At 36.8% G+C, this 27,835-nt stretch overlaps 2 protein-coding genes across 5 annotated transcripts in view; both read right to left on the bottom strand.

The window, feature by feature from the left end:
- CysRS (cysteine--tRNA ligase, cytoplasmic) overlaps window positions 1-27,835 on the bottom strand; it is a 126,600-nt gene that overhangs the window by 20,509 nt on the left and 78,256 nt on the right. The gene's annotated exons all lie outside the window — the stretch shown is intronic.
- LOC149673597 (paired box protein Pax-6-like) overlaps window positions 3,766-27,835 on the bottom strand; it is a 36,414-nt gene continuing 12,344 nt past the window's right edge. For 2 of the 4 annotated variants that reach the window (XM_089839194.1, XM_089839195.1), the window contains exons 4-11: window positions 22,856-23,005; window positions 22,576-22,791; window positions 15,061-15,313; window positions 10,325-10,498; window positions 10,086-10,168; window positions 8,979-9,355; window positions 7,768-8,090; window positions 3,766-4,955 (exon numbers count right to left, since the gene is read on the bottom strand). In XM_089839194.1, coding sequence (XP_089695320.1) covers window positions 4,861-4,955; window positions 7,768-8,090; window positions 8,979-9,355; window positions 10,086-10,168; window positions 10,325-10,498; window positions 15,061-15,313; window positions 22,576-22,791; window positions 22,856-23,005 — 1,671 coding nt within the window. In that variant the 3' untranslated portion in view covers window positions 3,766-4,860. The remainder of the gene's footprint in view (window positions 4,956-7,767; window positions 8,091-8,978; window positions 9,356-10,085; window positions 10,169-10,324; window positions 10,499-15,060; window positions 15,314-22,575; window positions 22,792-22,855; window positions 23,006-27,835) is intronic. The other 2 variants (XM_089839196.1, XM_089839197.1) reach the window with 2 other exon arrangements.

The raw sequence follows: 27,835 nt of genomic DNA, 5'->3' as shown, positions 1-27,835 counted from the left end.
AGATGAAAGTTACTGGTACCTGACTCTCTCTCTTTCTTTCTTATACTTCCTTAACTTTCTATTTTCTTTGAAGAGAAGAAAGAGGACATCTAAGCCTTGGCTATAGAAAAAAATATCTATTGGAAATAAAACAGAAAAAAAGGATGGAGCTTCCTTGCTTCAGAGAAAATTGGATTTTTCCTTTTTTCTTTTATTTTGTTCTCCTTGTTTTTTTCCGGAACCTTGCCTGTTTTTCTAGGAACAGCCTTGTGAAAGATGAGAGTAACTTTGCATTCTATTGTTCTTTCTTTCTCTTACGCTATTTTTCTATCAAAAACTATACCGTATACTTTCTGACCCTTCATCGATTTCTATTCTTTGTTGTGTTGGTTTGAACCTTTACTTCACGGTAATGGAAAATTTTTCGTTCATTTTTAGACTTTAGATATAGGATTTTAATCGAGGGAGGGGGTAGACACTTGAGGACTCAATTGTACAATATGTCTTGAACTCAATGTACTGTCAAAGCTGCACAAGTGAGTTCCGAAGGCTTTGAACTCAATGTACTGTCGAAGCTGAACTGTGAGTTCCGAAGGCTTTGAACTCAATGTACTGTCGAAGCTGAACTGTGAGTTCCGAAGGCTTTGAACTCAATGTACTGTCGAAGCTGAACTGTGAGTTCCGAAGGCTTTGAACTCAATGTACTGTCGAAGCTGAACTGTGAGTTCCGAAGGCTTTGAACTCAATGTACTGTCGAAGCTGAACTGTGAGTTCCGAAGGCTTTGAACTCAAGGGAGTGTCAAAGCTGAACTGTGAATTCTTAAGGCTTTGAACTCATTGTACTGTCAAAGCTGAACTGCGAGTTCCGAAGGCTTTGAACTCAATGTACTGTCAAAGCTGAACTGCGAGTTCCGAAGGCTTTGAACTCAATGTACTGTCAAAGCTGAACTGCGAGTTCCGAAGGCTTTGATCTCAAGGCACTGCCAAAGCTGAACTGCGAGTTCCGAAGGCTTTGAACTCAAGGCGCACTGTCAAAGCTGAACTGTGAGTTCCGAAGGCTTTGAACTCAAGGCACTGTCAAAGCTGAACTGTGAGTTCCGAATGCTTTGAACTCAAGGCTCTGTCAAAGCTGAACCGTGAGTTCCGAATGCTTTGAACTCAAGGCACTGTCAAAGCTGAACTGCGAGTTCCGAATGCTTTGAACTCAAGGCACTGTCAAAGCTGAACTGCGAGTTCCGAATTAAGGCTTTGAACTCGATGCACTGTCAAAGCTCAACTCTTTGAACTCAGATGTACATAGAGATCCAGAGCGTCTACCCCCTCGGTTTTAATCCAGTTGTGTTGGTTTGAACCTTCACCACGCGGTAATGGAAAATATTTCAAATATATTTACAAATCTTTATTTTTCTTATTTTAAAGCCTGGTGTTTCTTATATGTTTGTCATGAATTAAAGGATGTATTCTTAGTGTTAAACTGAGTGGAAAGTGTCAAGGAACATGGTGGTACAACGTTTAGTTACGGAGATACGGGCTCCCAAACCTTGATGGGCCCCCTAAAACATTTATGGCAGATTTATCAAAAACACCCTGTGCATATACGTTATTAGAGAGGCTAAGAAATATTATTCCGTATTGAAACTTAACCCTCCTATTAAATATCCATTCTTCATATAATTCGCGTGTGAATCTCAACACGTGCTTCCTAAAAAAAAGGAAAATCCACGGATCCCCGATTCGTTTCATTTCTAATTAGATACTTTAAAAAAAATCTACTGCAGCTCGATCCACCGCAATTGATATTACTAGAGCGTTACTAACTGGCATAAAAAAGAGAAGAGAGAAAGCCCATGTGGAACAGTATATCCTATATAGCGTCACTCAGCATGTTGAGTCTCCCATCGGGATCAGTTAATTTAGGGAAGCTCAAGAGCGGATGGAGAAGGGATGGATGCTGGATGGCTGGGAGAATGGAAAATACACTTGACCCTACATTGGTACAAGTTCTGGGTGGTAGGAAAGGAGACAACTGCGTGCAGCCCGTGGCCTTCTATGCAGGAGGGTTGAATGTTTTGTGTCGCGCAGTGTCAAGGGGAGAGGATGACAGTGGTCGCGCTCCTATAAGGATTATACCCATCTCCCATCTTCAGCTTCCAGCTTCAATGTTAGGTTTTAAAAGCGCGGGGAATGGAAGTCAAGAGCATTCCTAATCCGTTCAACAACAAATCCCCTATAGGCTCTCTTTCAGCTCTCATCTGTTCTCTTGTTAAAACAAGTTTGCAAGCTCCGGCCGTTCTCCCACGCTAGGGTTTTAGTATAATTGAAATAATTAATTATTTAAATGAACGTTTTAAAATATATTTTGTTATACGATTAAACTTTGCTATATATAGACAGAACTGTCCTAGATCCTTTCAATTCAAACAATATTACAATTTACAAAACGATCATTCAAGAATTATTTATTTCATGGTGCCGAAACCCGGGACCAGTTCGGACGATGGAGGTTTGGCATTTACTGAGGGCCCTATAGTAAATATCGTGTATTTTTGACTTAGTTGAAGTTTTCTTATAGTTTAGAATAAAATTTATTAATATTATATATACGAGCATTTTTAGTACTAAATTTGCCTATAAAAATCCTATAATTCGGTGGAAAAATTCCAATTTTTCCTATAAGGAAATTGAAATTTTGGGCTGGGCTCCTATAGCTTCATTTACCATTTCTCCTTATATGCACGTATTATAATATGGTAAAATTTAGAAAAAGAGCCTGCGTGGATGGCCCCTTAGGAATTCAATCCCTTAACTCCACCATGACATGGCAGCAAATTTTGTCATCAAGTTTTTGGGAAAATTTTTGTCTCAGAGCGAAGTTGATTTTACGAATCCCTTCTCAACAAGCACCCCTTTTCGCTATAGTCTACAATATTCCATAGTTTATTCAAACTTCTTGGAAATTTACGTACGCCCAAAATGCGTTAGGAAAAGGGCTCGGACACTTCCTTAAAATCTTAAATATATCATAACCATATAACAAAAATGACGGGTTAAAGATATACTTGTCCAACCTCTCAGAACTCCGAGGAGACAGATTTTTCCATATTCAACGATATTACTACCCTTTTTTGTCTAACCCCTTAACCAGCCTATATTTTTGTACCTGACCTGGCTGTCCCCATACCTTAAAGTATCCCTGGTTCTCTTAAGCTTCGACTTCAATGTAAAGTAACTTTGTTATTTCGAAAATTCAACCATGAGGAAAGAATTCCCGCTTTTTTTCTCGCGCGCCTCGCGCTTTCTTTTCTGATGATAGGAAATTTGCGCGTGAATTTTTTTTATTCCAACCATATCATCATTTGCATATAACTGATAGGCCGTTTTTACCGAATTTTTGCTCGAATATTGTATCTGTATTTTAGTAAATGGAGTAGAGGCTGGAGTAGATTTAGCTCCTGTTTCTTATAGAATTGGTTCATTTTCAACCCCAAATTCGTTGAGATGCAAAAAAAAAAAAAAAAAAATATTTCAAAATCTCGCGTATCACTTTTTCGTGGGCCTAACTTGATTCGAAGCAACTTTAATATAGTATTTTAGCAGTTTGGTATACCCTAATATTCATATTGAAAAACCAGTTTTTCTATGGAAATTTTGAGGGCTAACCAACCCATAGGGAGATAAAAAGCATTGTTCTAGGTTTTTCTAGAATTTACACGCATCTTTCTTCTTGCGTAAGGTGACATATGGTTAGGCCTATTTTAAAGGGACAGTGTAACTTAAGGAAGGGACTTTATGTAGATAATATATTTTTATTATACAAACTTTATTACAAATTATTTTTGACACTACGACAAAGTTGAATTTATTTTAATTTAATTTTGGTTGGTATCCTGTTATTTTCATTTTTTTATTTCCAATTTTTATTAAATTTATTAATTTACAATCAAAATTAATAAACGTTTTTTTTGGCGAGTTTAATTTTTATTTTTGTAATTGTTGCATATTTTGGCTTTGTTTATTGCACACGTGACGCAATTCAGAAAAATATCTGGCTTTTTCTTTATTTTTTTATTAATTTATTTATTTACAAACCTATTTATTTATTATTAAAACCCTTAATCTCGATTAAACGAAATTAATCTCCGAGTTAATAATAGATAATAATAATTTAGGTTTGTAACAAACGTAATTCTGTTTTGTTATAATTATTTAATTCGAGTTGGTTTTTAAGCTAATTACTCTTAACCTTATACCCTGTTTTAGTTAATTATTTAAATTTTAATTATTGGCATTAGGAATTTGGCGACAATTTTTTTGTTTTGTTTTCCGTTGAATTTATTTCGCTTTAAATTTTTTTTAGAATATACCTTATAGCGAAAAAATGGCTTTTTTTTTGTTGGAAAAATCACAAAATATTGAAATTATCCTAAATTTAAGACCCCCTCCCGTTTTTTCTTCCCCCCCCCCACGGTGTTAATTTTGAAAAATTATTAATTAGGGTTATTACATTTAAACGTCTGATTATTGACATTATTTACAAAAGTTTATTTATTTATTTAAATGTTGGCATTTATTTTTTTTAACAACCGCTTGTGAAAAATATTTAAATATCTTGTTTTTTTTTATTATTATTATTTTTATTTTCCAAATTAATTTTTTAAATAATTAGTTTCAAAATTGTTTCTCTTAAAGTTAATGTCAATTTTGAAATTAATTTGGATGTAAATCGATGATTCGGAGAAAATGTTAATTTGGGGGCGGCACATACGGACGATAATTTGTTTTTGTTTGTTTGTATTTTTTTTTCTTGGGGGAAATTTTTTTTCTTAGCACTTTGTTGATGTTTATTTATTTGTTTGTTTAAGTCCATCCCCCAATAATGTCTCATTGTAACCTTGGCCAATAATTAGTCGTCATATTTAGATCGTTTGATTGACCCGGAACTTGAACTGGTACCGAAACTCCTGGCGATATTAAACCTTTAAATAAAAATTAACATTTTAATTAGTATACATGTCGTATAAGATAAATTTGTCGGGAAATTAAAGATGCGCGCGCACTATAACCAGAAATGAGTTGAGACTAGAAGTACTGAGCTAACCAAATTCTTCACTTGGTGAAAGTGAATATTCTTGATAACACAAGAACGGTTGGCCCTCTAGTAGCGGTTTCTGAATTTTCCCTCCAAAACGTGAGACGCTCGCGGTGGTAGACGGCCGAACTAGATTCAAGCACCCGCGTCCGTGTTCCGCCGCTTTAGGTTGAGGGGAAGGGGGTAGGAAATGTTTTTGGAACTCGACCAATTTTTTTCTCTCTAGTGTAGGGGCGCGATGGAAGCGGCATAAAATCCTCAAATTTGTTCACTAGTGCCAGGATCTACTACCAATGCTTCTAGTCTCATCTTACTTCTGCTATAACCAAAAATGACGTGTGAAAAATTATATTGCACGTGGGTTTTAATTGGAAATTTTGCGGGAAAAATGCTTCTTGTGGGTATACGCGCGTGTTATTTTCCCGCCATTTTTGTGTTCCGGAATGTATAAGCCTAGAGAGACTCAAGATCACGAGAATGTAAAAAATGCAGCTCGCGCTATACGCACCCCGAAAACGCGCGAAACATACACGAGGTTGAGGGTAAAAATGGCGGGAATTCTCTCTCTAAGGGGCGCAAGGTGAATTTTGGAGGAGTATAAACTTGTAGAGAGAAGCTGAGGATCATCGACTCCTCCTCTTTATCCATTTCTCCGCCGGTTTTTCTCTGTTTTTTTGGAGGGAAACTTTAGTCCATGGGCCCCTCAATGTCAACAAAGCCGTCGTTTTTAAACAAATCCCCGCGTTTTGCATAAAGCCAAAAAATCTGGGGAGACGATATTGGACTAACGCGTGGGTGCGGCGCACGAGTAGAGACTGATGTCGCTATAGGTAAAAAGGTTTTCCCGTGCAACCTATCTGCAGAAGGGCCAGCCTTAGCCTTATACAAGTGTATTGATTTTCTCAACGGAATTTTCATACTTTTACCAGAAAAACAGACCGCGTATTCGTGACTGTATTTTAGAAAATGAAATATCTAATCTTTTGAAGTCCGTTTGGGGACCCCAACCGACGTTATTTGATTAAAATTTTAAATTTTGGGGGAAATGAACTAAAATTGCTTGGATTTTTTGAAATACATTTTTGCATGGTGAATCTTATATTTCCTGAAAAAATGGCAGGAGTTGCAACATCTTTTAATTTTGGTAAATTGTTGATTAAAAATATTGTCAGGTTAGGTCTATGATATGCCATTTTTTTCTGTCCGGGCCACTGTTTTCGAGTTAATTAAGATTGGATGGAGTATTTTAAGGATGACACCTTAAATTTAATTATTAAACTGATCTAGACAATGATTTCCAATTAATTTAATTAAGGGGTCATCCCTAAAACACTCTTTTCATAACTCGAAAACAGTGTCCCTTAGGGCAAACAAAATGTCATAGATAGAAGTTACATTTTCCACTCAAAATCGTGCACCCAAAGAACATGGCAGACTTATCAGAAACCCTCTTTATATCACATATACTCATATCCAGTATATCAAATGTCGATATAACGTTTTAGGGGGCATCAATTGGGGCCCAATTTAGCGCGCGGGAAATCTTTATAAATCTAATATAGATAAAAAGCGAGCGCTTGCTGCATGGGAAATTAAATTTCTTTTGAATTACCCAAAGACCATGCAGCAGATCGACCACTATACACTGGTTTTTGGTGGTGAATTAAATGTAATGTCGATTTCCTCTATGGGGGGTTCGATCGACCCCCCCCCCGTTTTTATTTAAGCTATTGGGGAAGTATAGGCCCCTTTTCAATAGATCGTTAACGTCGCCCTTTCGAATGAATGTACCCCTGCAGAGCTAGCTTCCCTCCAGTTGTCAGCGCCGAACCAACTCGCCTGGAACTTGACTCAAATGACTCCCTTGGTAATGAAATCCAATCTCCGAGTCTTTCAACAACCAAGGACTATGCGATGATGGTGGTACAAATTAAATAAAAATCAAGTATTATGGAGCCATCCACGTATACGTCCCGGCCCCCACACTCTGGTCACGTATCCTTTATTCCATAATCAACTTATAAAAGTCACGTGGTCACGTGGCGCGTGCGGCCATTCGAGTCTGTGCATGGTTTCAATAAAGGAACCCATGCATGCATGTATGGACCTCAGATTCATGCATTGCGGATGAATTTAAGTTGATAAAAATTAACTTCGAATCAATTTAGATTAATTGTAATTAAGTTAATTGTGGTTAATGTTATGGATATCACGCGCGTGTCGATATCTTTTAAACCTGTTTCTAATCGCGTATATGAATCGAAATTTAAATTGGTACATGTAGGTCCAGGTGTTTCGAAAATGGAGGTTGAATCTAAAATGAAAAATTTCTATGACATTTTAATTGCCATAAGGGACACCGGCCCTAAACAATGATTGGAGCGTTTTAGGGGTGACCCCTTATATTTAAGTAAGTAAGAAATTGAAAGACAACGGTAATTTAATCAAGGTGTCAATCGTAACTTGTTCAACAGGGTGTCCCTTGTTGCAAAATGTCATAGAAATTACATTTTCGACTCAAAATTAATTGCCCACTGTCCTTGGATATAATTAAGATAATTATAGAAAAATTCAATTAGCAGGTGATATAAATTTAATTGAACTTGGGTCGAATCCGTCACGAAGTTTGCTGCATAAGTAACCTAACTTTCTCGTAAGTATGTCGCGAGATCTTTTATATGTTGTTGAGTCAGACTTACCCGTGGAACCAGATCCCCCGTTAGTAACCCCGGTGAATTGTCCATTGGTGTTGGAAGCGTGATGTCCAGCGGCGGCGGCGCTCATGACGTGCGAATGATGAGCGGCAGCCGCGGCGGCAGCGACGGCCGACGGGTGACAAGCCGTACTCGGCCCTCGACCGTAGTTAGCCGCGGCGTGCAAGGCCAGAGAATGGTCGTACGAGGAACGCGTAGCCGAGGGGGGAGGGGGTAACATACACGAATATGTCGAAGCTTGCTGTTGGAGGCACGAACTCGGCGACATGCTGGGAGACATCGAGTAACTGGGCATCGTGGCCATTGTGCTATCAGGGATGATGGTGATGATAAACATCGGGATCAAGATAGCAAGAGGATGGTCAAGGCCGGGAAAAAAGGACCAAAGGAAAGAGGGAAGAAATACAGTGGGGGGGAGGGGGGAAGAGAAATAAAGAATTGACCGCAGTATTAATTTCAGTCCATTGTAGTGCCCTAAATGGAGATGAACTATGACCCCCATATATCTAGTTTTAGGAAACATTAATTCTGCTGATTTTTCTTTCTAGTCTATACGCGGTATATAGTTAAATAAATTATATTTAAGTTTCCGATAGTCTTTGAGCAATCAGATTGGCTGGGAAATATATTTAAGAAACTCCATATTTATTACTAAACCCTGGAAGATTTGAAAGTAATTTAGGGAGTCTATTCAATAATTAATTCTATACTGTTAATTAATTTAAAATCTGTTTAACTTTAAATATTCATAACATACAATCTAAGCTTCTTTTCCCAATATAGTTTTTGAGAAATAGGCTGGATTTTCGATTAGAATTTCGTTCTGCTAATTATAGGTGGTAATAATTATTAGCCCAATAGTTAATTATTCCATCCCCGTTAATCTTTAAAAGTAATTTGGGGAGTCTATCCAATAATTAATTCTATACTAATTAATTTAATCTAGCTGTTTAACTTTAAATATTCATAACAAAATCTAAGCTACTTTTCCTACATAGTCTTCTGGGTTTTCAATTAGAATTTTTGTTCTTCTATTTAAATTTGGTATTAATTATTAATGGAATAGTTAATTAATCCATCCCCATTTAACTCCTTATCTAATAAGTGATGAATCTCTATTAGTTTAGTTCATTATGACTTAAATATTTATTTAAACGAACTGAATTATAAATAAATAATTTTCTTAATAAGCTTACCTGTATGATTCAGCCATCGTAGCCATGGGTTGTCCAATACCGGGATAGAGGTGATTAGGTATGGCCGAGTTAAAGGATAGTCTGGCGGCTGCGGCGGCCGCAGCGGCGGCGGAAGCGGCTGCAGCCGAGTGTTGCATTCCGACGGAGGACGGTGTATTGATAGCCGAGCTCATATTACTCGACGAGACACCACCTCCGGAACTGGCTCCCGTTCCTCCTCCCGGCGCTCCACCGCCGCCACCACCGCCGCCGCCGCCGCCACTCGATCCCGTCCCGACCGGACCTCCACCTTGTAAACTGGCTTGTTCCGCGGCACGACGTTGATTCCGTAATTTCTCCTCTCTACGCCATTTCGCTCGACGATTTGAAAACCAGACCTGTATCGTCATTTTTAAAAAAAAAATCGGAAATAATATATTTTTAAAATGAGGGAAGTGACATTTAAGAAACATTTATAGGTTTGTTTCAGCTAAATTCACAGTATAAGCCTTAATTTAAGTCTCTAATTATAATTAAAATTTAATTTTATGTATATAGGCTCTGAGTGTGGGCCGTGCTGCATAGATAATTAGCCTAAGTCACTTTACAATAAGCCTAAATTAATTATAATTATATTTTTGTTAGTATTATTCTCTGAGTTATAAGTTTAAATTCGTTCAATTATTTTGTCTGTATAGATAATTAGTCTGAAGTTCCTTTACAATGAGCCTAAAATAATTAATTACAATTATAATTTTTATTTTTGGTTAGTACGTAGTTTACTGGCATGGAGATTTCCTACTGGCATTAACACAAGGTGACCAGGCAACTTTGAGCGTAAAATAGCAGACGATTTTACGCTCTAGGTCCCTTGGTCTCCTTGTGTTAATACCAGTAGTAATCCTCCATGCCTAAAAACTATGTATAGCATTATTCTGCTTAGATAATTAGCCAGAAGTCACTTTACAATGAGCCTAAATTACTAAATTGTAATTATAATTATTATTATTTTGTTAGTATAGTATACTATTCTCCGATTTATCACAGTATAAGCTTAATTTAATTTAGTTAGTTATTATGTAGTATTTTGGTTGCTGTTTTTTTTCTGCAGGTCTAATATGCGCAAACCTGAATTCGTGCCTCGGGTAGGTCAATCTTGGCAGCTAATCTCTCCCTGGCAAAAACGTCTGGATAATGCGTCCGCTCAAATTCTGTTTAACAAAGATAAGTAGTAATTAAATTATAGATAGATTAACGTGGTTCCAATTGATAAATTCGATATTTTATACTCTCTTTCAATTAGGAAAAAACCCAAAAACATAAAATTCTAGCCCGATGTAGGAGTACCTACAAAAGATAAACTTTACCTTTTTCTAGAGATTCTATTTGTTCAGGTGTGAAGGAGGTTCGATTTCTTTGTAGTTTTCGTTTCAGTCTTAGTCTAGCTGCAGCCGCGTCATCGTCTCCGCTGACGCTATGTTCACTTCGACTTGAACCACCTTCCGTTTCGCTATCAGCTCCACCGCCCACACTACCACTTCCTATTATTGAAATTAAAATAATAATTAAAATTAAACTATGCTTGCTTCAGAATTGTGCTAATTGCTCTGTAATATGAGGTGTTAATTCCAAAAGGATCACGGTAGGATCGACTGAAGAGCGTGATTTTGAGTTCAAAATGTTCTATGATATTTTGGATGACCCCTTAAAATTAAGTAAGAAAATGAAAGACAATTATTTTTAATTTAATTAAGGGGTCATCCCTAAAACACTCAAATCATAAATTGTAAACCATGTAACTTACACACATTTTCTACTCAAAATTGATTTCCCATATAACCACCCCACGTAGTGCATTTTGGTCCTACCATCTTCCATTTTTGTAACACCCTGTATAATAAAACCCCGGGAGGTATTGCATCCAAATATATATATATATTTTTATCAGGCCCTCTTACGGGCTAGTGCCCAAATCTATAATATTCTTAGAGGACCCCTATAGAATCCCCCGTCTTCTAAGATAAAAACCAGGGAATGATAAGGACCTATTCATCTGAAATGCTGTATTACCCACGAATATTACGTGGGTGGATCTATAAAGAACCCGCCTACCAGTTTTCTCTATTTTCTTTAAGATATCTTCATTAACTTTAACTGCGCGAACGGCCGGGTTTGTTCGATTTAAGTAGGTTAATACGTGCGAAGCTATATTTTATATAAACAGCTTTACCTTTTTTCACGTTCTCCCCCTAATATTTCTCTATTAACTTTTAAACCACGAGAATATTGGTTTCGCGCGCGCGCTTTCTTCTTTACGTGCGTTCAACTTAACTTAGTTAATGTAGATAAAGGCGTACGCGTGTAATAAGGTTATAAGTATTCGCCTATAGACTTAACTTTGGCGGTATTAACTCTTATCGAAGCGGAAACTGCACCGTTCTATATCTTTTATATTGAATGTTTTTATAGGAGAAAAGCTTCAGGGCTAAATATACTAAATATTATGGTGTATATGTATTATATATATATATATATCCCAAGGGTCCCTTTTTCTAAGGATTATAAGGTCCTTGTAATATCTATAACGTTAGGCTTAAGGGCAAAAACTCCACGCCGCTCAAAAGGAGGGGGGAGGGGCTAAAGTATGAATTTCATTCCATATACTTTGACTTATTTTTTTTTTAGATTTTGCTAAGAAAATATATTCTATGAAAAAAATACTTCCGCTTGAACTACCACCAATATTAGAATTTAGTTTAGTAATATATATATATAGTTTTTAGTGCCCTATATTTAACTTCTTTAATAATATTTAATTATTTTAAAATTCAATTTTTAAATATAAAAAAATATTCCATAACCCCTGGTGGGTTGCTTCACTCTGAGTGTGTGTAGCATTTCTGTATTGTAAGGTAAAACATTTCTACAGGGGCCATAGGTTTAACATGGGACTATTTCAGCCTGAAGGTTGGCTTTCCCCTTTTGACTTTACAAAAATAGTTTAATATAAAAATAAAATATAAAATTATTAAAATAAATTAAATTAAATGTAAAATTACTAAAATAAATTAAATTAAATGTAAAATTATTAAAATAACTTAAATTAAATCAAATATAAAAATATTAAAACCAATTAAATGTGAAAATATTAAAATAAATTAAATATAAAAAATATTAAAATAAATTAAATATAAAAAATATTAAAGTAAATTAAATATAAAAAAATTAAAATAAATTAAATATAAAAAATATTAAAATAAATTAAATATAAAAAAATTAAAATAAATTAAATATAAAAAAATTAAAATAAATTAAATATAAAAAATATTAAAATAAATTAAATATAAAAAATATTAAAATAAATTAAATATAAAAAATATTAAAATAAATTAAATATAAAAAATATTAAAATAAATTAAATATAAAAAATATTAAAATAAATTAAACATAAAAAATATTAAAATAAATTAAACATAAAAATATTAAAATAAATTAAATATAAAAAAATATTAAAATAAATTAAATATAAAAAATATTAAAATAAATTAAATATAAAAAATATTAAAATAAATTAAATATAAAAAATATTAAAATAAATTAAATATAAAAAATATTAAAATAAATTAAATATAAAAAATATTAAAATAAATTAAATATGAAAAATATTAAAATAAATTAAATATAAAAAATATTAAAATAAATTAAATATAAAAAATATTAAAATAAATTAAATATAAAAAATATTAAAATAAATTATTTTCTTTAAGCTTAATGATTTATTTTTTGGGGGTAAGTGCCGAAACTAAGACATCAATAGAGAAGGGGGTGTTAGTTTTCTGCATTGCATAGTAGGGACATCTGCTATCCGTTAAATCGATCCCCATTGGAGAAAAAAAAAGGTTATTACCACCCATTTTGACGACGTCAGATAGATTGAAAGGGGATGAAGATAATTTTGCCTCCGGAATCATTTTTTTTCGCGCTCTCTCTCTCTCTCTCTGCTTCTCTTATCTCTTCCTTACTCCTTGTATTTATCGATTATACTTGTCACCCCTTTTGCCTTTTTGATGAAAATTACTTAGCAGAGATTTTGCCCTGATTAGATATTGATGGATTCCGAAGAACCCCCCTCCGTCCTTTCCCTAATCTGTTTGTTGGCCCCCTTAAGCGTAATGCAGGAAATCATTTTTACATAGAATATTATTAGAATATTTTGTGAATTTATGATTTGAAATATTTTTACCTTAACTTTTTTTTTATATTTTAAATATTGTTTACTCTAGCTATAAGATGTTGTTGTTTTTTTAAGAGAGATGAAAACCTGGAATAGTTTCCTGTCCTAGATTGTAAACAACTTAAGTAGTCTTTGGAATCACGTACCCTATCATACATCTGCATTTAGAAATTTTTGTTTGTAACTTTCAAATTTAATACAGTAAAGTGGGCGGTTCTATGGGCGATTTTGAGTTAAAAATGTTCAATGACATAACATTCCGATTTTTCCCAAAGGGTGAAATACTTAAGTTAAGAATGGAACGTGTTTTACGGATGATCCCTTTGCATTTAAGTTATAGAAACTGAAAGACAATGGTAATTTAATTAAGGGGTCATCCCTAAAACACTCTAACCATAACTTAAAACGTTGACCATTAGGGCAAAAAGTCATGAAACATTTTCGACTCAAAATTGCATGATTGCCCATGTAACCCAACTTAGACTTAGAACACCCTGCATATGAAAGATCAGTGTTTTAATACAAAATTATCTTTAAAATTTTGCCTAAAATAATCCCCCTAATAATTCCCCCATGCCCGTTAGGGGGCTCTTCCCCATCCCCTACCATCATTTAGGTCAGTCTATTCGATTTTTTTTTTACTGGAGAAAATTTTTATCCAAACAACGAAAATGTGAGAAGAAGAAAAAGAAAAAAAAAATCCAAAAATTGGTCAATGAAGCGAAATCCTTCGATATATTTTTTCTGTTGGCTTCTATAGGGCCTAGATTTTTTTATTTCGTGAGGTCCATGCGGCAGGTGGCGCTCTCTATATTAGCCCACCCCGGCCCCCCAAAAGTGAGAAATATATAAGATTGCTTGACCAGCAAAAAAAAGAAGAGAGAGAGCTACATAACCAAAACTGATAAGAACCAACGAAATTGAAAGAAGAAAAAAAAACCGTAGGCATATATCCTGATTTCTAGCTAGACCCTCCTCGTTTATTTAAAATAAGTTTGTGGGGGAAGTATTTTTTTTAACTATAAACTAGACTTTAGGGGGAGGGTTGGGGTGGGGGGGGGTCTAGGGTAGCTGACGAGGCTCGTTTGCTTGACCGAATTCGAAACTGATAAGACCCTCCTATTTCGGCTTTCATAAAAGGAACCGCACCGGCAATTGCAGCCAGATTTTTTTTCCTTTTTGGGTTTTTGGGATGTTTAAGAATCAACTATATTATTATATATATACAAGTATCAGGGAATTTTTATATTTGTTTCATGGATAAGCTAATCAGGGATACTTGCGGGATGGTTTATTTATCTACACGCACAAGTATGTTATTGAAAACTCAAGGAATTTTTTTTGAACCGCTAGGGTCGCCATGAATAGAAGGAAACCCATGGAGAAGTCAGGGAGTTTTAAAAGTTTTAAGCAAATTTGGGAATTTTGATAGTTTTAAGTTAACCAAATCAGAGAATTTGATTGTGTTTGTAGAATATTTCTTTCATGGTTTCGGAAAATTGTTACGCAATTGAGCAGTGTTCCATGCAGCATAGTTACAATTAATATGTTTTAAAAACAATATAAACTAGGGCCTAGATGATTTATAAATTAATCGAATGAAACAGTAACTGTAAAAAGTCAAGATATAGATAATTTTCACACATGGAGAATTCACACCATTTACACCAGGAGGCCGGGCTACCCGGAGGACAAAAACCCATCTGCTTTTGTCCTCCAGGTAGCCTGGCCTTCAGGTGTAAATGGTATGAATCCTCCATGTGTGAAAACTATATCCATTTGAATCCGAAATATTTTTCCTTGGCAAACCCGTTATAAAAGTGAACCCAAAATTGCTTACGACACGAACTTAATAATAGATGATCTTACCTTTTTTATGTAATTGTCCGTTTTCCTGCGGCATGGTAGGTGTAGGTACAGTAGGTACGCAAGCGGGGGCAAGTCCTCCGAAAGTGGGAGCCCCGGGATACCAGGGATTGGGCCTAGCCCATCCTTGATGAGGGTGCGGATGATGTCCGTTCAGTAAACGAAGTTTGTCGTAAACGGCGGCGTCTTGCGCTTGTACTTGAGCTTGTTCCTTCTGGGCCGCGATGTTCCGTAAAACACGATTAATCGAAGACACCTGAAACCAATCGCAATCGCAATTCAATTATTACATATCCATGACGTCACGGGTCACGGTAACAAATAGAAAAATACGCCTAGCTTCCAACAAAATAAAGTACCCCGGCCTTATCGAAACAACTTTGACCTACAAATTCTCAAAATTACATAGATCGAGTCCCACCACCAAAACCAATTTTATTTTTTCCCGCCAAACAAAATGTCTGTGATTGAGATATGACCTGGATTGTCTCCCAGAATGCCCCTCTCCCACCCCCAAGTTTAAAATGGACCCCCCTTCCCGGCTGTGTTTTATTAATTTCATATTAAATCAATATAACATTTAGATTAATAGGTATGTGGGGCTAAACCCCTTCGAAATTCTATAAGAGGCTTTATTGGATTATCATTATTAAAAATAAACTATAACACCCTCTCACCTTCCCCCCCGGCTGTACTTTATGAACGGCCATAACCCCACAGTTACTGTTTTCGATCAATATTTGAACGCGGGGGCTAATACCCCCTTTGCTTTTCTCTCAGAGAGTAATAGATGGCGATACTCTACCATCAAAAATCAACCATCGTAATGGGGTTCCAATATTTTGAGATTTTTCAAGTATGTAGGTATTTGTTATCCAACCTTACAGATAGCTCCTTACCTGGACTATATTGACAAATATTATACACTTTCAGGGGTTTAGAAAGGGTAAAAGTATTAAAATTATACAGGTTATTCCAAAAAGTTTGATAGGGTCGATGTATACTGTGGTTTTGAGTCAAAAATGTAATTTGTACGACGTTTTGACCTAAGATCGCACTGGTCATTTACAAGTTATTATTAGAAGGTTTTATGGATGACCCCTTTAATATAAGTGAGAAACAAAGACAATGCTAAGGGGTCATCCTTAAAGCACTCCAAATATAATTTGTAGAGCAAAATATCATACTTCAGTCCTATACCAGCTCCCTCCATTTTTTGGAACAAACAACTTGTATTGAGTTTTGCGATAAAGCATATATATATTTCAATGATAATTAAATTAATGTTAAATTAAACATAAATTATCTTAAAAACCCTGAAAACATCAAGGCCCAACCCATTATACTCTCCCATAGAGACGGTGGTAAAAGGCAAGAGAACCCACGCAGACGTCCTCGTGAAACATCTTAAGCTAATTCACTTTAGCGAATGCATTTTGGTGAGGAAGTACAAGTATATGAAGATGATGACTTGATGATAGCTTGAAAGATTCAATTTGGTTAAGTGGTAAACGCTGGTGGCCACATCACGATGGAGGAAAGGCCAAAAATATGAATTTCGCGTTATAAAAAGATACCATCCATTCTCTTTCTCTCTCTCTCTCTCCGTCCCGAGTCCTAAAGCTTTTTGTCTTTGACTTCCCCGGCGGCAGGCATCAGAAGATGCTCTTTTCTTGCGAGGGGTTTTAGCTATATACCATGATCTGGAGAGACAAACGATTGGGGCATGGATAGGGGGGTCCTCCGCTTTAAATGATGAATCACCGCCGAGATTTCGGGGGTCTTTCGAGGGCGGTTCGGGTTCAGAAGACCCCTGTATTCTTCTCTAAGAGATACTGCATGGAAGGAAGCCTTCCCCGTCTTGCCCACCCATTCGTGGTATACTCGTAGACACGCGCGTGGGCGGAATGGGATAAGCTAAAAGATATCCTTGTCATGGCTCCTTCAACCCAAGCTTCAACGTATCGAAACCCAAAACATTTTTCATACTATCGCCCACATGACCCCCTCCCCCTCTTCCCTTACCAACCCCCCCCCCACCCACCAACCACGTGACATCATAATGCAATGTTAGGATACTCTCTCGGATATACTTAACTTAATAAATCTTTGCCTAATCCGACTGTATATATATATATGTATATATATATGTATATATTTTCATTGGAACTCAATTTTAAGAATTTTTAACTTTTTGTTACTAGGGGTTGTTAATCGAATTTCGCTCCCTCAGGTCTTCAACAACGTTCGTCCGTTTAATAGCCATCGCTTCTTATGTAAATTTTTGGGCAAAGGAATTGGATTTTGAGGTCCCCCCTATTTGGTTTGCAAAATACCTCGATAGTAGCGTGTATATACCTTGCTTCCCCGGCACCGTTCCCTATTTTGAATAATTTCCCGCGTGAAATGTTACGCCGCGTTCAGTAAAAGAGAGCGCGTGATTCGTATATGTGTATCGAATTCAGCAGCGTGCACGCGCTTTTTCCCGCCAAAATCAGTTTCAACAAGCGCGCGCGCTTTTGGGATTTGGCTCGCCAAGGGTTTCGAGCCTCCTTCCTTCTTTCTCTTTTGTTTTTGGCGGGAAATTGAATCTCGCGCGTTGGCGTTTCCTTTTTAGTTTCCGACTTTTATTGGTTTTCGACTTTTCAGGATCGAGCTTGAAGCGGGCGAGCTACAGCTTTTTCCCCAAAAATTCAATTTTAAGATACCTCGATAGCTGCCGTGGTTCCCAATTTAATTGTTTTTCTCGGGAAAGTGAATGAAAAGCCGCCGTCGCGCGGTTAAAAATCACCAAACACCTCTGTATAAGCTCCGAGGAAATTCGATTTTAAAATTAAATTAGGCTTAACTTTTGTTTCTATGGTTAAACAATTGGGAAAATTTTTCCCAATCCGAATTTTGCAAATTCCATGCACCGCCATTTATTTTTACGGATCTGGTTTAAATTAGGCCTAAAAAGGGAGAGAGTGGAACCATTTGTTATTTTGTTTCTATTTTTGACACATTTACAGGGAAAAAAGAAAAAAACGCGGGAAAAAATAGGGCGCGAAAAAGCATTTTCGATCTCACTCTCGCGCGAGTGTGCAACTGTGCACGTGAACGTCGGTCAAAAAAATGCTTTTAAAGGTTTGCCAAGGCTTAAGTAGGGTTTAGAGTCTAGACAGGGCCATGCAGCTTTCCCTCAATGCATAGTAATAACATATATATGTTGAAATAACATTTTCACCTTGAATTTGAAATATATGGAAGACCGGGAGCCATACAGTTTCGAAGTTACGATAACATGCATTGTGTTTGGTATTCATTTATAGTGAAAATGTAATAGATGAGGGTGAGAAAAGTGTTTGCCTGTAAAATGTCTCCCTCATCTACCATTCACGCGCAATGTGTCAAGTCACAAAAATAAGATATCCATATGTGGAAAAATATTTTCAGGGACAAATATTAAAAACAAAAAAAAACCTCAGAAAGGATTGATGCCATTTACACCAGGAGGTCAGGGTAGTTGGCGAACAAAATGCTGTACCAAGTAGTCTGGCCTCCTGGCTGGTGTAAATGTTATCAATCCTCGATAGTCATTGTCCATCATTCATTTATGAGCAGAAAAACAGTCCGACGTCTATGCATGTTTGAGTATTGAAAGATAAAAATTTTGTTCACTTTCTGTCAATTCTATTTGCCTTTGGTGGTATTTACTATACAGGAATGTCGTCTATATGTATCCTCTATAGTATTTGTCCATCATTCAATAGTGAGCAGGCAGAAAAATAAAATAGTCCGTCTGCGCATGTTTGAGTATTGAAAAAAAAATGTATATAGGCCTATATCGTAATTGAATGAAACATCACCGCCAAAAAAAAATGTAATGGTTTGTTGACCATATTTAGGAGTCATTCTCGTAGGTGCGCGTTGCCTTAGACCTTTTCTTGGGATTCGGGCAAACCCCCTATATAAAAAAACCCCATTAATTCTTAAAATTTTATCAAGGTAACCTTGTACAACGAGTAAGGTAGGAAAGGAGTCGCGTAAATCTTGGGGGTCAATCCAAAAGCGTTGTGACAATGGACACGGTGGACATTTTCCATATAAAGTCTTTTGTATTTTTGGGGTTTTAGGGCCCCATGTTCAGTGGCTTGCCTTACTTCACTTCAGTCAGTCCCGGACTCATTAATCATGTCCTTAGGGTAACAATAAGTCCCACGGGTTCGCTATGGAGGTGAGAAATAAATATTGTCGGCTGCTACGCTTATGGTATTGTTGCCTCATGGGGGTTATAGTTGGGGTTACACGGTTTGGGGGTTGCTATATTCAATGGCTAATGAAGAAGGCGGGAACTATTTCACTGTTCCCCGCCATCTTCATGCTCCAGATAATCCCCCATAGACTGCGCGTTTTTCTATAGGGATTGGCGCGAAAAAGAGACATCGTCGTCTTGTACCTTTTCTTGCAAGGATTGTATGCTTTAACCGAAAAATCGTCTGCATCAAACAACTTGTTTATTTATTATTTCTGACCCCAGGATGGGGGATGGATGGTCGATTATCCCTCAATATGGAAGTTTAACCAAGTTGTTATGACGCGTGTAAAAGTATTTAATAGTTCTTTAAATTATTTTAAACTATATAGTTAAGCTAACCTAATGTTGCCCTCGGGTATTTCTGGAAATCGGGAAGAGTTTCCACGCTTAATATCTATTGGTTCGCGGACCTAACCCAAACTACTTCTTAAACCTTCCCTTTTCCCGTTACTGATATCAACCTTGGTCAAATTTTATAAGAAATTGTGATTGTGTACCATATAAAGAACAAACATACACACACAAACAAGGATTTAATATTTCTGCAACTAAAAAAATATGGCCTATTTTTGACCTATTTATTTCATACGCGTTATTTTGTGATAGCTCTATTATTATTATTCGAGAAAATTTGAACTCGTTTCCGAATTTGTATCATTCTGGGGGCTCCGTTTCGGTGAGCCAAAAATCGGTGTGAAAGTAGAGTTCATTGTGCGCCAAAACGACACAAAAAAGGTCGACAGCCGCGCGCGTTCAACCTCTACCCCTATACGTGTCATGTGCGAAAATTCATTGACGGCTTCCTTTTTTTCCAAACCAACAACAAAAGGTCAAGAAGTCAGAAAGCTCGATCGGCGTCCGGCCGCCTTTTACCATATACCAGCATCAGGACAAAATGTCACTGCGCATTCAATGGGTAAGTCTAACACTTACTATTCCATTATTACACCGCGCTTCTATCATCGCGACGTCTCAATTTGTTCCATCGACATTTAAAAGATTCCATTTACCAACCAAGGCTTAACGTTTTAATTTAGGCTTAGTAAAAATACTGAAAGGTTTGGGTTTTCACGTTTATTTTAGGTTATGTTTGGGTTTTCACGTTTATTTTAGGTTATGTTTGGGTTTTCACGTTTATTTTAGGTTATGTTTGGGTTTTCACGTTTATTTTAGGTTATGTTTGGGTTTTCACGTTTATTTTAGGTTATGTTTGGGTTTTCACGTTTATTTTAGGTTATGTTTGGGTTTTCACGCTAAGGCTAGATTAGGTCTGGGTTTTTACGCTTAGACTAGATTCGGTTTGGGTTTTGACCTTTAGGTTAGGTTCAGTGTTGGTCAAATTGTCGTGTAATTCAATTTCAAAACAAGGAAAACTAACAAAGGCTTAATTTTCCTAATAATTCAATTTACAAACATCGTAAGCTTCAATTAAATGGCCTAAATTTACACCTACGTCCCGTTGCTCTTTGGGGCTCGAACCCCAGCCCTCAGTTCCCCAGGGGAGTGGGATGGGGTATACGTATAAAAGTCGAGAGGGTGCAAAACATTTTGAAGCGATATTATGAGGCGACTTGAACCATACAGTTATAACTTGATTTCCTATCATCGAATCCCACTCCCGCCAAAAAAAGAAGAAACCCCGCGCCATCCATAAATGGAACCTTTCTACGTCTACCTTCTTTACCTTTTGAATTGAGGCAAACTGGCCGACAGATCGACCAGGGTCCCCGCTTGAGGGGGACATTGAAATAAATAGTGCCACTGTTGGTGACCATCACCGTTTCCTCCTAACAAATCACTCAGACCATAATGGCCCCATCAGGAATAGGGAAAAAATCAATGCGGTATCACGTGGTCATTTGTCAGTATTATAGAAGCTACGGGACCCTATATGTACCGGGGACTGAGTCCTATAGTGACTTGACTGCGTTGGTGAGCTCGGGGAGACCCAGGGAATCGACTCAATGCATTTATACATAAAGGACATGTTAAAAGCGTACATGTAGGGACGTTTTGTCCAACAAAAAAAATCTGGTTGAAGAGAAGTTAAAAATTCTGTGTTGGGCCCAACTCGAGTTTAAGCGGTACGGCTTACACGATAACTTCTCACCATCTTTTTGGGTACCTCTATGGAATCCATAATATAATAATAGAAAAGGAAAATGTCGACCAGAATGGAATAATAAAATCATTTCCATATGTCCAGGAAACCGGGACACTGCAGTTTCACGTATCTGGACTACTAACACCTTATCATATCGGCATGCAGCCATTTGATTTAAAAAATTACTAACTAAATTAAAGGAAGATGAACATTTGTAAAAATCGAGTCATCCCTTGCAGGAAGCCTTTTGCCTGCATGGCTACATACGCGTACCCTTTATCGATATTGAGGGGTATTTGCCCCCAGTTTTCCCTGACGCGAGGTTTAAAACCCCCGAAGTGTATCGCGTCGGCGGTAACGGTGAAACCAACCAATTTGCCACGTACGTTTCTCTCTTGGCCCGTTCCCTGAACACTTTGGCGTTTAGGTAGGACTTGGCCAATTTAGGTTTTAGCGGTATAGTTTGTGTTGGGGAAAATATTTCTGTCACCACACCCCAATCCAACCCCGTGATGGACGGGTTCATTTTTGATGACCAATATATACCTCTACACGGAATTACCATGTTTCTCTAGTTTTGCCTAGCCGCAGTAAGTCCCTTATGGAGATTTTGACACTGACTTATATTATGGTAAAGATACGTAACTAACTTATGACTTCGAGCAGGTGTACCGAAATATAATTATAAAATGGTGTTTGGTACAGTATAGATTTGCGGAGCCTTATACAAAGTGTCGCAAAAAGGGTAATTGTAGGACAGAAATCGATTTAGAATCGAAATTGTAAATTCTGTGACATTTTACCACAAGGGACACTTATGGATTGGAGTGTTTTACGGATGACCCTTTTAATTTAAGTGAGAAACTGAAAGAGTGCTGATTTGATTGAGGGGCCATCCGCTAAACACTTTAATCCCAACTTGCAAATGGTGTCCTTTAGGGCAAAAGGTCATAGAAGTTACAATTTTCGACTCAAAATCGTCCAAACAACCCGCGGTACCCTTTTCGGAACACCCTCTATAGACTTCCCATATGCCAACCCTCATTCAAAGAGCTCTGCCAATTTAAATAACAAATGGACAGTATAAGGAAGAATTAAGGTACAGTACAGTACTTACGCTGGGTACGTTGTCGTTATTGCAAACGTTTTCGGAAAGCAGCCTGTCTCGAATTTCCCAAGCGAAGATAGATGGGCACTCGCGTTTATATTGGGCGATCTTGGTGACCACATCGGGGGTGGCCACGCGCGGTTTACTGCCTCCGATAGCCCGAGGACGGATGGAACCCGTCTCGTAGTAACGGCCCAAGATCTTAGAAACACATCCGTTGGATACCTAAAGCCAAGCGACAATTTTAAGACGATGATGAATTTCCAAGTACTCGTTGTTGTATTTTTACCTGTAATATTCTTGAAATGTCGCATGGTCTGGCTCCACTGTGGGCCAACTCGACAATCTTCTGTCTCGTCGAGTCCGGCAGGGGCCGACCATTGACATACACCCCGCCCAGTTGGTTAATGCCGCTGTGTCCTGAGTGAAAAAAACCGACAACACGCAACTACTATAAGACAACTCCTCAAAACAGACAAAAAAATATCAACTCTCAAATTGGATAAGAGAAATTTTAAACACAAAAAACCCATGGACATCTTCAAAACATAATAACCCCAATAGACCATTTATATGCAACTAAGAGGGGAAAACACGGGGTAAAACGTTGCCTTCCATCTCGCTTTTCGACGCATGCGTTGTATTCATTTTGAGCTATTAGAGTGCGCAGACACGAATGGCAATGTATCAACCCCCTTGTATGTCCCGATTTAGGTTTACCTACCACCTGTTTTACGTCGAAATGTCTATACGAAAAAATAACAAAACGCCAGTCTTCAATTATTTGGTAACTTAACATCTCTGTAAACCCAAAACATATTTCTAATATCCATGTGTAAAAAGGAAACCAGATAGAAGAAGAAAAAATGATTTTTGTGAAATGTCATTTATGTATCTTGGTTATTCGAAGCACGTTCCATGGCATTGAAGAAGGAATTTATATCGGAAAAATAGACAATTTTCATCCAAAACCTAACGCGTTTCCATCCTCCGCCTTTCTCTCTTGATAAAAATATGAAAATGAGATTTGAATCTCGTGCTAAGGATGGCGTTGAGAAAGGCTGATGGTAACGCGCCGCGTAGCTCGTGAAAAAATGCCCTTTAAAGGGAGGGGGTGGATTTTTGAGTTTGACAGCGGAGCGCGCGAGGATAATTAGACGTCGAAATGTTTTGCTAGGAAGCCATTAGAGAAGCACAGATAAGAACTATAAGGGGGATAAAAAGTGCCCGGCAGCCATGTCATCGAATAGAGCTTTGAGGAAGAGCGGCATTAGGGGATGGGGGTGGAAGGAAGGCGGGTAACAAATCACGTGCTAGCATGAAAATCAAATTTTTATCGTGTAAAAACAAGCTATACGTGTTCGGATTAAAATATTCTGCTATGGTGGATAAAATCAATTAGAAAATAAATTCAAATTTTTAAAATTAATTTTAGCCCTTGCGAGCCTTGTTTTTCCCTTGACCCTTCAGGAAAATTGAAACCCAAGTCACTTAAAAACTATATACGGTGTTATTGATTGTACTGTAGCAAATTTTACTGTATTTACTTCATAATTTATTAAAAAAATTAAGGTGCTAAAAGACTTTGTATGTAAGCCGAAGTAGAAATATTATATAGGGTGGGAAAATTTACCTTAGCTCCAGGGAAATATTCCTCCGCAATAAAATAGTCCCTTAGCAAAGGGAAAAGAAGGAGAAAAAAAATAATTCGTAAATACAGAGTTGCCTAGCTATATATCGTCATGGGATCCTTTTCATCTGCGCCACTATAACTAGTAAATTCCGTCCGCCCCCGGGTATAGCCCATCTTCGTTCGATAAAACACAACCAATACCATTTAAGCCTTGTTCTATATAAGCATACGTCCTTTCCACCGCCTTTATTAATATTAACTCTTTATCCTTGAACAATGGAGGCGATAAAACTCGAAGGAAATCTATAATACACCATCTCTATGCATTCAGCTAGACACAAGTAAAATAATTATATTATAAGTTTCTTAGACAGGCGAAATCTGCATGGAAAAGCCATGGAAAATGGACCGAAATTGTCAGTTGATTTTTAATTTTAAATAAATCAGGGAGTTTGATTTTAGTTGGGAAGATTTCTTGGGTTCAGCTAGGAACATTGCAATCAATGTTTGAACTGTGCAGTGTTGCATGGGGCAGCATTGCACTGTGCAATAATAATGTTTTTGAAACGTAATATCAAAATTAAAAGTAGACTTGTTTATAAACAATAATATTCGTAAAGCTGACAACAATAACTTTTCTTTGCCCTATAAAACAAATTGGGAAAAGGTGCTATCATCCCTCGATTTTCAACTTTAACCCCTCTTCAGCTAGGGTTGCCATGCATAATTTGTTATTACAGCATCTCCTGCATGCAGGTTTGAAACTGAATCGAACCGAATTATATTAAGGTTTTCAGTCTGTTGAAGATAGCAATTGAATTGCACTCACAAATGACAACATTATCTATAAGGAGTTTAAATTAAAACCTATAAGTATCTTTAAAAATCAGCTAAAGAAATTTCAATCTGTAATTGTGACGTACAGGTACAACCGTTCAGGATTCTCTCTTAAGAATTTTGGCAATTACACAACGAACGATCTGACCGTAAACAAAGCCAGTCAATACCTTGAATGACTTGAGAGTGAGACTTGGTAGCGAATTAATTTATTTATGATCGAGTCACTTTATATATATATATATATATTTCTATTTCCCTTTTGGCGCGATTCCCGGTCTCCGAATTTCTTAAGTAAACACTTTTGTGTTGGGTCCTTTAAGCTATAACTCCGTCGTCCGCATCATCAAGGGATCCTACACCTCCTAAAACTCTAAAGGGATGAAATTGCAACCGGAGGGGGGGAGGGGGTGTTAGGGGGGAGGAAAACAGGGACCGGGGGAAAGGGAGGAGGGAAGGATTCAATGAACGGGAATGATTGGCTGACAAGCGAATTGAATAAAAGTGTGTTTTTCTGAAAAATCAACTTTTAAACGGTTTTATATTAACCGTTTGGGAAATCCAACAACTCTATTTGTACAAAATGATTGCGTTTCATTTGATGGGAGTCGTCTTCGTTGCTAAGCCTAACTCGTCCCTAAACCCTAAGCCTCGTACCTTCCTCTTCTTTTGGCAATATTTTTCTATATAAAAATGATTTTAGTTGGGTAAATATTAACTTTACAGGTATATTTTTCAATTCGACAAGCGTATTTCGTTCCCATAAGTGATAAATAATCCTAGCGCATGCGTATTGCGTTGCTATTCGACGAAATTTGGGCCTTTTTACATATTACGCGCGGCCTGATTCAAGAAGAAAAGGGGTGCATGCATGGCGGGTCGTCGATTATCAATAAGGTCACACGGGAACGATTCCTGCTTGACCGCTCGGACATTACACGTGTTTCCCTGATGGTTCTATAACACCCTTTTTCTTTTTGCGCCCCCTCTTTTATAGAATGTTATTCTATGGACAGGCTTAACTACAATGTATGTCGCCCCTTTTTTCTTGACCCCCGCATGGTTTATGTAGCCCCATCTATTTAGTGTACCGATGGACAGAGGATGTACAGTATATGGTCTTTTATGCCCTGAAGGGATTTCTTGATATTTTTTAAAGTGATAGACTTCTGATTTTCCGAAGTTGGCCAATTTATTTTCTTTTTTTGTTTAAATAGAGTTGGATTTCCAATAAAACAGGGAGTTTGAAAATAGGTTCAAAAATTCTGGGAATTGGAAAATAGGCCCAGAATTTGAAAATTTGTTCAAAAAGATGAGAGAATTTGAAAATAGGTTCAAAGAGATGAGGAAATTTGAAAATAGGTTCAAAGAGATGAGGAAATTTGAAAATAGGTTCAAAGAGATGAGGAAATTTGAAAATAGGTTCAAAAAGATGAGGAAATTTGAAAATAGGTTCAAAAAGATGAGGAAATTTGAAAATAGGTTCAAAAAGATGAGGGAATTTGAAAATAGGTTCAAAAAGATGAGGAAATTTGAAAATAGGTTCAAAAAGATGAGGGAATTTGAAAATAGGTTCAAAAAGATGAGGGAATTTGAAAATAGGTTCAAAAAGATGAGGGAATTTGAAAATAGGTTCAAAAAGATGAGGGAATTTGAAAATAGGTTCAAAAAGATGAGGAAATTTGAAAATAGGTTCAAAAAGATGAGGGAATTTGAAAATAGGTTCAAAAAGATGAGGGAATTTGAAAATAGGTTCAAAAAGATGAGGGACTTTGAAAATAGGTTCAAAAAGATGAGGAAATTTGAAAATAGGTTCAAAAAGATGAGGAAATTTGAAAATAGGTTCAAAAAGATGAGGAAATTTGAAAATAGGTTCAAAAAGATGAGGAAATTTGAAAATAGGTTCAAAAAGATGAGGAAATTTGAAAATAGGTTCAAAAAGATGAGGAAATTTGAAAATAGGTTCAAAAAGATGAGGGAATTTGAAAATAGGTTCAAAAAGATGAGGGAATTTGAAAATAGGTTCAAAAAGATGAGGGAATTTGAAAATAGGTTCAAAAAGATGAGGGAATTTGAAAATAGGTTCAAAAAGATGAGGAAATTTGAAAATAGGTTCAAAAAGATGAGGGAATTTGAAAATAGGTTCAAAAAGATGAGGGAATTTGAAAATAGGTTCAAAAAGATGAGGGAATTTGAAAATAGGTTCAAAAAGATGAGGGACTTTGAAAATAGGTTCAAAAAGATGAGGGACTTTGAAAATAGGTTCAAAAAGATGAGGGACTTTGAAAATAGGTTCAAAAAGATGAGGGACTTTGAAAATAGGTTCAAAAAGATGAGGGACTTTGAAAATAGGTTCAAAAAGATGAGGGAATTTGAAAATAGGCTTCAAAGGGAACATTTGAAAAACCAATGATATCATCATGGTCTACAGCAGTTCAATTCCATGTTTGATTAATATCTTTTGGTATACAATTATACCAAACATGCAGCATGGGGATGCTGACCAGAATTCTCTTCCGAATTCAGATCGGACATAGATTTAAAATTTGACAATGGGACCTTTAACAATCGCGAAAAGGGGGGACCCCTGGTGCGGGAGGAGAAATATGAAAGATTAATATTATACCCAAAAGCGCGGGGGCGCCCATAGCGTGTGCATTGGGTGCATGCACCGGTATAAATGGCGCCAAAAACATGATACCCATCTTTCGGACGGATATATTCGCGCCTGATCTCTCGTGCTACACGCGCTACCAATCTATATTTACGGGAATTTTCCCGCCATTTTTCCTATATTCT

Source organism: Phalangium opilio, unplaced genomic scaffold, assembly GCF_054372755.1.
Source record: "Phalangium opilio isolate 3A_F unplaced genomic scaffold, DU_Popi_V2 ptg000048l_1, whole genome shotgun sequence".
In the NCBI taxonomy this organism is placed as follows: domain Eukaryota; kingdom Metazoa; phylum Arthropoda; class Arachnida; order Opiliones; family Phalangiidae; genus Phalangium; species Phalangium opilio.
This window is presented reverse-complemented; position numbering and strand designations above follow the sequence as displayed.